This window comes from Lipophrys pholis (assembly GCF_963383615.2).
Source record: "Lipophrys pholis genome assembly, chromosome: 21".
Lineage (NCBI taxonomy): Eukaryota > Metazoa > Chordata > Actinopteri > Blenniiformes > Blenniidae > Lipophrys > Lipophrys pholis.
In genome coordinates, this window is record NC_137649.1 from 5,665,279 (window position 1) to 5,679,705 (window position 14,427).

General features: G+C 41.2%; 1 protein-coding gene across 1 annotated transcript; it reads right to left on the reverse strand.

Annotated features, from left to right (window-relative positions):
* Positions 1-524: 524 nt before the first annotated feature.
* On the reverse strand, positions 525-8,392 carry hey2 (hes-related family bHLH transcription factor with YRPW motif 2; the record flags this gene model as incomplete). The annotated part of the gene is made up of 5 exons (XM_080491495.1): positions 525-2,759; positions 4,560-4,641; positions 5,270-5,353; positions 5,444-5,522; positions 8,307-8,392. The coding sequence occupies 5 exons, from the start codon at positions 8,390-8,392 to the stop codon at positions 2,068-2,070; spliced, it is 1,023 nt and encodes a 340-aa protein (XP_080347621.1). The 3' UTR covers positions 525-2,067.
* Between the last annotated feature and the right edge of the window lie 6,035 nt (positions 8,393-14,427).

Below are 14,427 nucleotides of genomic sequence, written 5' to 3' on the forward strand. Positions count from 1 at the left end.
CAGTTTCAAAGTGACCACGATTCTATGATACACGATACTACCAGCTTAAATAAACCAAGGTAGCCCCAAATCATCTAATAGAAACATAAAAGTAACACAAGATGGTCTAGAAAGGAACCTAAGAGACAATAAAATATTTAAATTGGATGCGTAAAATTCACAAAACTGCAACAAAGGTGGAAATGACCTCATTAAGGTGTAAAAATCTGAAAATAAGTAGTTTCAAAATGAAGAAAAGAGTAACATAAAAAGCAGAAAACATCGATATAGATGCAAAGACACAATGTAAACGTGTGTAACTGCTTAGATACTTTAAAATGAATTAAATCTGAGCTGAACGTGTGAAGCACTTTGTGCTGCAACCTTTTGTATGAAAAGTGCTGTATAAATAAAGTTTGATTAGATTTGATTTGAAACGTTTAGTTTCATCTAATTCATAAAAACAGGCAGAAAAATATCAGAAAAAAGCTCAAAACCAATGACATCCACCAGAAATGAAACTCAAAATGGACAAAAAAGGCACAAAACTGATTTTTATCACACATAAATGGACGATTCAGTAAACATCAAGGAAAAACTCAAGCAGCTGCATTTTCTTCATAACAGCAGCAACACTAGTTAGTCTGTTAGAGGAAGACACAACATCACAGATCATTTCAGTGACGATTTGCACGTAAAACACACATAAAAAAAGACAACATTTATTTAACATGTTATTTAGTTCATTCCCACCTCAGCAGCTGTCTCACTTCAAAAAGTGTGTCATTAAATTGTTAAATAAGGATAAAATATCACCCTATGTTTTGAGTTTCTGATAAGCGGTAGTCTTTGGTTATATTTGTATCACTGATCTACGCAGCCAAACATCCACAGTCCTTCTTATGTATGAATTATCACCATAAAGTTACAATACAATGAAAAAGTTCACTTTTCTCATAATTTAATTTGTTGACTTAGACACAATTTAACAGCAAAGCTTCTTTATGACACATAAACGTCCATATTTAAAGCCCGTTTTTCCTTTCTTTTCAATAATTTAACTATTAATTCATGAAATTCAAAAGCAAAGTATCTTGATATATTGGAATATATTCGGTAAATCTGAGGTTTTTGGTATTTTTTTTAACTAGGTGCCAGATAATCACAAATTGAAATGTAAAAGATGTACTTACAGCTTAAAAAAAAACAACAAATAATGAACTTTTCAGTATTTATTTTTTTTTTTTTAATAAATGCACACGTCACCGTCGAGTTTAAAGTGAGGTATTCAAACAGCACAAGAGACAGAGACAGGGCGTTTTCAAAAAGTTGCATTTTCCTCTTTTTCCACAGAGCGTTCACCATTACCGCTAGCCTAGCCTAGCATCAGCTTGCTGTGGTACCGTAGTTTCCTAACATTTGTTGATTTTACTACTTCATATTGCTTTCTTCTCTTCTCTTTCTTTTTATGACATACCTTTGACACGTTTTGATGGAGTTCCTCCGTCTTTATGTTTCTGGCAAAGATGGATGATTAAACTTTTACTGCAACTTATTGTCTCGTGGAGCAAAGAAGGTTGATGAATGTCTACAGTTGCTGTCAACATCAAACTGTTGTACTGAAAAGAACCGTGGATCTTTCTGCTGTTTCTCTTTGAAGCGCTTCCCGTGGCCTGTTTACACGTTGAATGACGACTACCAACGTGGAGCTAACTCGTCAGTATTTAGTTGTAATCTTACATAAACCAAAGCCTTGCTCTGTTGTGTCGTTTCATTGTTAGCAAAAGAAAATGTGAGTTCGCTAACTGTTAGCGTGCGCTAGCTGAGGTGGAGAACATTTGAATCTTTGAGCAATGAAAGTTGACGATGATCTCAGGTTTCTGTTGCGATGAACTTGGATTTGAACGTGATTTGTTCTCATTTTGAGCTCCATTAGCGCAGCTTTACATTGTTGAAACGGGCTTCTAATGAGAGCAACAACGTGATCCCAGTGTTTGTTTAGGTGAAGTGTTCGCAAAAAGAAAAAAAGTTTATTGATGGTAAAAGTGTTTTTCCAGGTTGTCAGTAGGTTGGCGAGAAACGGCGCGGTCAGAAAGCTCCGACCTCCGTTCCCCACGGCCTGTAGGGTCTGCTGCTGCTGTGAGGAGTCTGCGAGGAAGACGAGGAGGAGGAAGAGGTGGTGGAGGAGATGGCGGGGCTGTTGGTGGCAGGGGCGGAGGTGAAGGCGGAGGGATGGAGGATGGGGAAGCCTCCATGGAGGGCGAGGGGAAACGACGCCGAGAGGGAAAGCAAGGAGGCAGACAGAGGAGTGGGGTTGCAGGGCAGCACGAGAGATGAAGAGGAGGAGGAAGAGGAGGAGGAGGAGGAAGGTGAGGAGGAGGCTGACTCTGCAGGGGAGGAAAAGGAAGAGGAGGCGACCATAGCGTGCTGGGGGGCTCCACTTCCTCCTCCGGCGTCCATCAGCGGTCCGTAGGGTAGAGGACGCAGCGCGGCCACGGCGGCCGCCCAGTGATGAGCGTGGAACGGGTGAGGCAGGGGGGGAGGCTGCTGCTGCTGGTGGAGGAGGACGTGGTGGTGGTGTGGCGTGTGGGAGGCGGCCGTGAGGGCGGCGGCGTCGCGTTGGGAGGCACAGGAGGCGAGGTGCGAGAGGAGGCGGGAGCGCAGCAGCTCTCCAGAGTCCATCCCCTCCACGGCGCTCAGGTAGCGGGAAACCTCCGTCAGACACTCCCTGAAGCCCAGAGACAGGAAGTCCAGCGCAACAGCATGAGCGTCGAAATAACCTGCGAGCAGAAGGAAAGAGCGACGGAGATGAATCAACTCTTAAAAGGACTTCAAAAAGCCCAAAGACACTTGGTGTTATACAGACAAAGCCTTCTGTCCCTCTGCTGCGTTCAATTCGTGCGTTTCAAGGGAGTTTTTCTATGGGAGCAGAGCAATACCGCTGATGACCTGTGGGGGCAGCCTTGTGCAGTATGGGCCATTCGCGACCAGCGAAAGAGACAAAGACGATGATGTAACTTGGCTGACAATTAAAATAACGATTCCTTCGAGTAAAAAGACTTTATGAATGTGTTGCACTGATACAAGCAAACCTGCGACATTTCGTATAAAGTGGCTACACGAGTCAACTGTTTAGAAAAGGGTTCAATCGAAAAGTGGAACAGATAAAGCAACAGATGATCCTCTCAGACCAAATTTTAAATACTACTATAATAATAAATACTTATTTTAGCAGATTTTAACCGGTTTCATTGATGCTTGGATTAGAAACCCCACATGAAACCAGCGTACACTGCCCTCTACTGGAAGAACTGATTATCAACCACACCGATGTAGGAGACGCACGACAATCTTTGAAACACACGTGTTTACACGGACCTGTTTACACATAAACAGCAGTTGACCGAATTTGTTTTTTTTTACTTCAGAAACATTTTGCATTCAGACGGCGACATTTTGAAAAACTATTGCCAGAAGCACTGAAATTGATGTAGTTTGCGTGTCAGGCCACTAGTCGGTGCTGTCTTTTAGCAATACAATAACCAACGAATGCAGAGAACAGTATGGCGTAGACGTTTAAGCGCTTCGTCTTGTCTTTCTTCGTCGTATCGGCGCACTCAGTGTCTGCTGCCTGTAAGAAATGAGTTTCCACGTATGCAGATGATAGTTTGGTAAATGTTAGTAAATCTAGACTTTATTAGAGAAGTGCTGTTGGAAGTCGGACTTTGTTTTTTAATCACCCACAAACTGTGAGTGACTGCAAAGACGCATGTTTGGATGTTTGCTTCTTCTCTATAACGCTGACAGTCCCAAAGTGTAGTCCCTCTCACTGCCCTCGCCCGTCCCGCCCCGCTTTATGAAAGCAAACGGCGTCCCTCAGGGTCAAGTGGTGCTTTCATCCCTGCGGCGTTTTTCTCGTGGACTCTCCACCTCCCTCGATCACACACTCACAGGCCAGATTCCAGCACTTTAGAGGAAATTGCGCCCACTTCCAATCACGTTCTGTGCACCTGATCTGACCTAAACTGAACCACCAACCAACACAAACATAACTCTGACCTGAATCAGTCTAACACAGGAATCTTTTATCCCACAACATAAAAAGAAACCATAGTCACTAGATGAATCTTAATGGCTGCATTCCAGGAGAAATATTTGAGTGGAATTCTGTCACCCAATAGCGATGCATGCTGCCTATCCAGACGACTCCGAGAACAGGGAGGGTTTTCCGTCTGTTCCAAGCTGCAAACTACACTTGGTTTCTGGTGGGCGCGTCCCAATGAATTATGCAGACTGCTCAGGAATGTAATCACAAGGTATTACGTGTAGGCTTACCAGCGATAATGCATTTACAAAACTGAGACAACTGTTGACATCTGGCCTCGTCGATTCACCTCGAAGTCTGATTTATAATTCCAGACTTAACACATTCTCAGTGGGAAGTTCCCAGTTTGGTGGCATTCAGAAGTGATTCACCCACTAGGCCCCCGTGACTAGGGAATTGGAACTTCGCCACTTTACCGGTGAACACGGCCCGACAAGACTCGTGTTGATCAGTAGTAGCAGTATTTTCTGGTTACCTTTCCCACCGGTAGCCTGAAGCATCTTCAGATGGTCCACAGTCATCTGGAGGATTTCTGCCTTCTCCAGTTTCGCTGAACCCTGAAACACATTACATTTAAAAAATAAAACGGTCAAAATTCAATATATTCTTATTTCTATAATAATAAATCATGCCGTTAGATAAAAATAATACTGACTCAATGTTTTGGGTATTTTAACATTTACCAGCTTCTATCACATATCAGTGAAGTGTGTCGATGACTATTATCTTTGCTTTTGGAGTGCCTCAGGGTGCAATACTTGTCTCACTGTTTGTTTGTTTTTTACACCACACTGTAGAATCACACGGCTTATCTTTTAAAGAAACAAACATTTTGTAAAAGTTGTATCTATTTCGGGACACATAAATCACCAATAAGCTTATTTTAGTTTATATGTATATTTTTTTTAATATTTAAAAAGAAACCTCTCTTGTTGTCTCGAGTAAATAGATTTATTAAATCAAATAAAATTCAATTAAACAAACCCTGCTGTCTCAATTTGAGTGGAAAAAGGATAAAATTTCTCATAAAATTCAATAAAACTGAATTAAAGCACAAGCACTTAAAATAGTTACAAAACTCTACTGTATTAAAATTCATATATAATATAAATAACACAATGGTATTAATAATAACATATTTAATTTCATTAAATTTCTTTGTCTTTTATGGGGGGGGGGGTTCACCTGCTTCTCGAACGCTGTCGGTACCAGTCTCCGGAGCTCCAGCAGACTGTGGTTGATTCTGTCCCGGCGTCTCTTCTCAATAATCTGACAGAGAAAAGGAAATAACAAAGTCTACTTGTAAGTGTTCAGACATAACACCAGCGCCAAAGCTCCTTTATCAGAGGAAGACTTTACCCCTCGGCGCTTCTTCCTGGCCATCACTTGTGTGGTCGCGGTCGGAGAGCCGCATCTGATGAAGGACGCCTTCATGTGCCTGTGAGACAAACTGAAGGTTAAAACAACACAAACGCACAGGGAAAACATGGAGCCTTCAGGCATAAGGGATACCAAGTTAACCACTAACCACTACACCACTGTGGACCCTGAATGCCTCCTGTAGCTACAATTTATTTCAACAGTTCTTCACAAAAAGCACAAATTGGACAAAGAATTGTTGATGTATTTTATATTCAATATGTGAAACTGAAAGTCACTTTACTTGCGTGGTTTCAGACTTTTGAATAATCTTTTTAAAAAACGATTACTGTGTTATTACAGTATTCTCTTGGGTTTTAATAGTAATTCATACTTTTTTCCATCGAAGCAGGTGAATATTCATTGACCAACTGTAGCTACCATGACTTTTCTAAATACGAGGTTTATAGTTATTCATAAAACAGTACATATTTCATAAAACAGTGCAATTCAATAGCAGTAACACATAACCCTTACCCTAACCCACCATAAAATAACTTTTCCAAAGAATTACATTTATTTGTATTGAAATATAATCACTTCAAAGTTTATTTAGACTTGTGGGTACTGTAATATCATTATTGTTCTTTCCTACTATGTACAGAATATTATTTTCAATGACTTGTGTTTATTAGGTGTTACCTCAATGTAGCATTAATACAGTGTGATACGATTAAATGAATGTCCAGACAAAAAATTCCTTTCTTTGTTTCAGTGACAGGATCATAGAGTAAACATAAAGAGGCTACAACGTTACGTTGTAACAAAAGAACAAAAGAGATTTGTTACCATGGCAACACGCCTTTGCACTGTGTGCTCTTCATTAACAATTTCTGTTTGATATCCTTCTTCTTCTTCATAAATTAATGGTGTGCATGAGCGCGATTAACCTCTTTCTAGGACAACGTTTTGAGTGAAAACTGAAAACTTTTGTTGAATTTTGGTTGTTCGTTGACATGACAACGGCGCTCGGGACCACTGAAAATACAACTTTTTGAAAATGGCTCCCAAGGTTGAACCTCTGAAACGGTGCGACTGCGCACCATGACCATAGTGAATAGCTCTCCTGCATGTGCCCGAGAAGACAGACAAAACGAGCAGTGTCATTACTTCCTGTCCATATTCTCCTGGAATTTAGTCGTTTTATCGTTGGGAGTCACCCGAAATAGCAATCCAACTTCATCGTCTGTCCATACGAATGTCCGTGTACTCCCATTGTTAATGTTCATAGAGTATCGTGTGTGGCTTCATTACAAAAACAAACAACAGCACCCACTATTGGCCCAACATGTTAACTACATTTTTTTCCGTGTGAACAGACGTTTCCAAAACGTTGCCGTGTAATCACAAAACCTCTGAAATTAAAACACAAACAGGTTTTCGCGTGAAACGTCGTCGTGTAAGTAAGGTCTTAGTCCGCTGCTGTCCCTAAAGCAGTACTAAAGGAAGATCTTGTCTTCCCTTTGGCCAGTTTGTCCTGCAGGCTGTGTGTTTGATCGGTCCGATGCCCAAAAGGTCTTTATTCGCAGGTAACTCGAGCTGAAACTCGACATTTAGCGACACTTTACATCTCTTAAAGCACGCCGTGGTGGACCAATCCCCCTGCTCGGCCCCATTCCACCGGTTTCTCTCTCAGACACACAAGTTGCTTCTGATATCTGCAGAAAAGCTGTGAATACGTAGTCTTCTTATGGTTTAGGCTAGATTAGAGAAAAATAGAGTGCACATTTGTTTGTTTATCCATAAGTAATGACTCTGGGAATGCTCCAGTGATGCTTTCAAGGATCCTTATGTGACCTTGATGCTGGAAACCACCTAATTCTTTCAACTGGAGGCTAATTATTCTCTGATAGTAATATTTAAATCAGGAGACTAAATGTCTTCATCCTCGAGGATTCGTGCCGACGTCCACATGCGAACCAACAGCCGTGACCACAGAATTTGCTAAATTTGCCCGGAAGTTGTAGCTCATGAGAGAAAAGCTCGCCTCGGAGGTTTACTGCCAGAAAAGCTTTGGGAAATGTTTTTAAAAGGCTTTTCTGCCTGAAAGCTGGGCAAAGAGACTTTTTTCCCCACAAAATTCCTCAGCTGAGGAGCTACACTGTTTGATTGTATCTACCAACATGGTGTAGTTTAAGGACTACAGGAAGTGTTAGTTTTCCCTCCGTCCAAGTTTAATCCTGAAGTTTAGATCCTTATTGAGAAGACACATATACAGGTGAGAGGCTCAAGATCAGGGGTGTCCAACATAAGGCCCGTGGGCCAAAACCCGCCTCCGAGAGGCTCCAATCCGGCCAAACCAAACAAAGTGTAAAACAGTCAAAGAAAACCTTTTTTTAAAATTAAACTTTAGCCCCCAAAACATTTTAAACAATATGTTTTGGTGTGTCATTTGGCTTAAAAAAAATTTTTTTTTTTAATTTCTGAGATAACAAAATATTTTAACATGTGATTTTCAGGTGCATGAGACTATTTTTCCGACTTTTGTAAACATGTCATTCAAATGTCCTCAGATGAATTGTTTTTTAGACTTTATTCGAGGTTTAATGCTTTTAAAAAATATGTTTTGGGGAAAACTTGAAAAAGGAATAGCCCTGGTTTTTAAAAATTTAAATAAAAAAACCCCAAGAAAAGCAAAATAGCTCGTGTCAGTTAACATTTAAAGGTTTTAGAAAATAGTTGGTAAGCATTTTACCACAAAACGCATGGAAATTGACCATCTTTTTCACTAAGTATCAAAAAGTATCTACACCATTATTTTATGTTTAAATAGTATTAAGGTTTTTTATTCAGGATATCTCACCCTAAATAGATGTTCTCACTGCCCACATCGATGGTCTCCTCCATGTCGCTTTCCGCCGAGCTGCTGTCCTCACACGGCCGCTTCATGGTGCATGCACGGCGGGCAGGACTGCTGCGCGTCCCCGGGGGGAGACGTGGAGGAGTGGAGGGTCAAGTATGAATGAATAAAAGACAAATCAGCTTCCACCCCAACAAGACTCTACACAAAACAGTCCTTATATTTGATTCCTCTGACTTGTTCTCGATGGTTGATCTCAAAACTTCTATCTAATGACGTGGAAGTACAGGTGCACCACAGCAATATTAAAAAAATAAAATAAAAAATCTAAAAATAAACGTTATAGTAATGCAGATGCGTTGTAAGAAATATTTTTGAGGATATTTCTTTATTCCAAGCGCTGACAGAGTTTCTGGTTCCTTTCCCAGAAAACAAAAACGTTGTTCCTTTGATGAAATCTGTCAGGTTTACATTTAATTCCAGGATTTATGTCGTGCATGAACAAGTTGAGAAGTTTCCCCAACATCAGCAAACAAAGATCAAATCAAACACTTTGCGCAATTTCCGGTCTGAAGTCCATAAAAAATTCCCAATAAAACTTTCTCCGAGAGTTTGTTTCCAGCAGTGAGCGGCTGGGAATCAGTCCGGGACAGGTGGCTCGTCCGCCGGCTGCAGAGTGGACTGGTGTGTCTCCTCCTTCTCCTCCTCCTCCTCCTCCTCCTCCTCCTCCTCCTCTGCGGTTGGAGCTTTCCCACGGAGCCTGGGAGCCGTGCACGTGCACCAACACGCGTGCATTCGCAGACCCCCCCCTCCCCACACACACACACACACACACACACACACACACACACACACACACACACACACACACACACACACACACACACACACACACACACACCTGATACTGACTGGTTGAGGGAGAAGGTGTGGAAGGAGGACACATCGGTATATTATAAGAGGTTATTAGAAACTATAACACCAAAGTACTGAAGTATTTACCCCCAAGATTTATGTATTTTTTTGCTCTCCTCAGGTTCTTCAACTCGGCTATTCTGACCTTGGAAGCCGTTTTCAGAATGTTGCGTTTTCCGTGGCTCTGGGCAATTAAGGCTGTCATGTAATCAGACCCCCAGAACACTACAGTAGTATTGTTTATTAACATATCCTTGCATTTTCTGTATGCTGTATCCCAGAAATTTGCACTAATAAATATTAACATCTGCAATTTTATTCTTTTCTTTTTCAGATCCTTTTGGCCAATTAAAACTGTTTTTGTGGCTTTGGCCAGTTTTGACAATATTACGCTCTATTGGTGGTTTTGGCCACTTTTGACCACTTTAAACTCTCTTTGTGGTCTTGGATATTTGAATTGTTTTCAGCGGATCCGGCCGTTACATCCAGCGATGTGCTGCACCTCTATCAGCTCATTATGGAGAAATGAGTGACTGCATTGAGAAAAAGGCTGGTGTGGGTCTGTGTGTCAGACTTTCCCACAGCTCCTGGCTGTGTTCACTGAAACTGAAACCCAATCATCGTGTGAGAGGGGACACACACACACACACACACACACACACACACACACACACACACACACACACACACACACACACACACACACACACACACACACACACACACACACACACACACACACACAACGTCTGTCTTTTAATACCTGCTAATCTTGTAGAGATACGACTTAATGCTGGAATTATAATGTACTGACACACACACACACACACACACACACACACACACACACACACACACACACACACACACACACACACACACACACACACACACACACACACACACACACACACACACACACACACACACCACACACACACCCACACACACACTGTCAATGTGGGGGCTCAGAGTCACTTTACATTCATTCTGATAGTTTTTTGTGTTGGTGGCTTTTCTCGTAGTACTGCGTGTGTTTTCTGATCCTATTTTTATTTGGTCCTGTGTGTAAATTTCCTGATGATTTAAGTGGACTTTGTTTTACTTTGCATGGTTTTTTTTTATGTTTGTTTGCCTATTTGTTTGGTTTTAGGTGTCTATAGTGTCGTTTGTGCCTAACTTGGTCTTTTTGATAATCTTGTGCCTCATCTTATTTTATCTCTTTTATTGGAGGTTTTTTTTACTGCAGTTTTCCTTTTTTGTGGCTTTTTTGTAATATGTAGCTTTAAATATTGTTTTTGGTTTTATCCATCTTATATCGCATTTCAGCAATTTTTTGTTGGTCCTTTTTACCACTTATCACTTTTTACTACGTGTTATTTTTCTAAAATATCTTGTTCCTGATATTTTGTGATACACTGCCAATGTCCAGTTCCCTCATTTAGTAATACTTTTTTTTCCCAATGGCTTCACATTTTTAATTTGCAGGTGAACCCCCCCCCCCCCCATTCATTTAGTGAGCTGCCTTGTCCAAGTTCATGCCTCTTATTATGTTGGTTTTTTCATTTATTTATTTTAATCTGAGACTAAATAACAACTCAGAAAACAGTACTTTATTTTGAAGAGGGGTCCTTGTGTGATCCAAAATGCAACCTGGTCCTTACAAGAAGAGACGCACACACACACACACACACGCGCACGCACGCACGCACACACACACACACACACACACCTTCCCACAATTATGCCGCTCTTTCTTCCGGCTGACGACCTCATTGAGACTTGTCAGCACCTTCTCATTGGACGGCCCCGCTCCTCTCTTTTCTGTGCGGTTCACTAAAATACACCAGAGTCTCGGATTATCATCGTAATACAACGGTGGGGCCGGCCGCACGATTAGCACTTCATTAAAACGGGAACATTTTCGGCTCTAGCTACTCAGGTGGAGCTCATGAGGGAGGAAACAGGCCTCTACTGTTTCATCTCCTCCTGGGATCACTTAGTCCTTCACTCATGTTTCACGAGTGAAGCGCAGAATAAATGCTCCCGAGTCACACCAAACCAACCGCCTGTTTAGTCTCTCCAAAGTTGGATAAAATATATAACTTTTTCAGAAATATTTAACTAATGGTTTACTCATGATAATCCACTGAAAAACAACTTTGCAAATGGTTTTAGTTGTGGTTTAGTATCTAATTGTAATACCCTTGAGGGTTTTTTTTTGTATGAATTTCTTTGGTTTTGAGTTCCATTATGGTGGTTTTTTTTTAAGCTTTTTGAGGTTTTGTGTCTCTTTGTTGGTGTTTTAAAGTCTGTCTGTTATGGATTGAGTCAGCACACAGTTGTGCTCCATGTCTCTGGGGTGGTTTCCATCGTCCATTCCGTCTGTTTGTGGTGTTTATCATCGGTCCAAAGTGGTTTTGTGTCCTGTGTTGTTGGTCTGTTTTGTGGAGTCTGTTTTTGTGATGCATCCCCTTGTGACGGTTCGTAGTAATTTAGGACCTGATGGAGTTTAATTTTTTTTTAATGTGTTTTCCGTGATCTAATGTTGGTTTTGAATCAGTTTTGTGTTCATTTTGATTTTTATTTGCGTGCGTTTTACTTTGTCTTTGTCTCAAATCGTCTGAGCGTGATGTGTTCTTTTAATCTGTTTTCTTTTTATGGTGATTTTGCCTCTTTGTGATACTTCTCACTTTATTTCAGATTATTTTAAATGAGTTTGGGTAGTTTTAAATCAGCACCTGGTGGTTTTACGTTGGTTTTTTTCACTGATTGTGAGGGTCTTTGTGTGGTCTGATCTTTGTTTGTCTTCAGTTTCCTCGGGCGAGTCCCATTGGTTTGTCTCATGGATTTCAATCTCTCAGATGTGGTTTCCATTGGTTTTGTGTGCCGACATTTGATAGTGTGTGTGAAGAAAATCTCTCGGCGGTTGTTTTGCTTGTATTAGTAATAGATTTGAGTCTTTTTGTTGTGGTTTCTCGTTGCTTGGTGGTGGTTTTGTTTCCTTTGTTGATGTTTCATGCATGTTTATAGTCATTTTGAGCCAACACAAACTTGTGTGCCATCTCTTTGTGGGGGGTGCCGGTTGATTTGTCCAATGGGTTCTAAACTCTTCGGTTTGAATTGGTTTGAAATGGTTTTGTGTCATTTTGGTCTTGAGTCTTTGTAGTATAGCTCCCATTGCTTTTGTATTCCTTTCAGTAATTTGACGAAGGAGTCGCAGTGTTTTTGAATCAGGACATGAAGTTTTTCCATCTCTTCGTGATAGTTTTGGAACTCTTTAGGATCATTTTTTTGTGGTTTTAATTCAGCACCTGGTACTTTTAGATTTGTTCTTGGTGGTTTTCCAGGCCAAAACACAACTGTGGTATTTCCACTTGTCGCAGTTACCATGAATGTTTGAGTGTCTTTCTGATGTGGTTCGATTTCTTTTCCATATCTTGCGGTGGGTTTTGTTTTTCATTAGTTTTTGGTGGTTTCCATTGGTTTTGTGTGTCTTTGTATTAGATCAATGACAGAAGTCTATTGTATTGGTTTCTCTGTGGCATTTTCAGTGTCTTGGACAGTGTTTTTGAGTGTCTGTCATGGTTTTGAGTTTGTCGGATGTGATTCTAACTCGATTGGAGATAGTTCTGCGTCTGTTCGTGGTGGTTGTTAGTGTCTTTGCAGTGGCCAGTGTGTGTTTGTGTGAGTGTTGACGATATCTGAGGTTTATTGGTGTCGGAGGTCACAGAGGACAAGCAGGGCCATCCTATAGCAGGAAACACTGAGTGTGGAGAGAGGGATATCTGTGTGTGTGTGTGTGTGTGTGTGTGTGTGTGTGTGTGTGTGTGTGTGTGTGTGTGTGTGTGTGTGTGTGTGTGTGTGTGTGTGCGCGGGGTAATATCTCAGGGAGTGCCGAACCGGAGCGGCGGGCCGCAAGTCGGAAATCCTTTTGGAACAAGAGAACAAAACTGGAAGCTGGATGTGTGTGTGTGTGTGTGTGTGTGTGTGTGTGTGTGGGCAAAGAGAATGGGAGGAAGTGGTGTATTATTCTCTGTGAGACGGTGTTCGCCGCCTGTCCGTCGCTACGACGCCTCGGCGCTCACACCACTTGACCCCTTGTTCCCACAGGACGTATAGCATGACCCGCACACACACACACACACACACACACACACACACACACACACACACACACACACACACACACACACACACACACACACACACACACACACACACTCACTCGTGTTTTTGACATTTCGTCAAGTCATAATTCGCCATGATCACTATACATAAGGCTTTTTCTTTAATATATATCTTTAACATATATGGACCTTCCTCGCCATGTTAATAAAAACTAGAGCTGTCAAACGATTACAATGTTTCATCAGATTAATCACAGGGCCGCTATGGATTTATTTAGATTAAACACAATCAAATATCATTTATTCATTAATTTTCTTCCGCTTATCCGTTTCCAGGTCGCGGGGGTGACAGTTTGAGCACTGTCACCCAGATCACAATGCACCATTTAAGAACCTTCCTGCAGGTGGTGAGCCCACGGGAAGGTGGCGCCCGGCGTGGGACACGAATCCACTACCCTGAGATTGTGAGTCTCATGCTCTACCAACTGAGCTAGCCGGGGGATAATCATTTATCTTTAATCTATATTAATCACGTTTCATTTTGCATGAGCAAACAGACTAAAGACTTAACAGTTCATGTCAACAAAAAACTTTGTTTTATAAGTCTTCTTGGACAAAGAGTCATTCTGCAGTTGGTTAATTGAGTTAAAATTTTGAATCAGATTAATCTTAATCTGTTTAAAAAAACTGATTATGAGATGATTGCTTGTTTGATTTGGTTTGACAAGTGGAAATGTTTCAGCCTCAGTTAAAATAACGTAACTTAAATCAACCCTACTTGCCCAAGTCTTGACATCACGTCACGTCTTGTCACGTCTTCTCTCGTGATGTAACGTGAGGTAGTTTTAATTTGTATAACTCGACTTGACTTCAACTAACTTCAATTGATTTGACTTAACTTGAATTAACTTGAGTTCCTTTACCTTCACTCAACTTATTAATTGATGTGGTGTGACGAGAAATGACCGACGTAATGTGATGAGACTTAAAGTGACGGGATGTCTTGTCACGTGATATAATATTGTGGTACATGACCTGATGCGCTGGTACTTCAATGGAACTTCATTTGGCTTCACCTC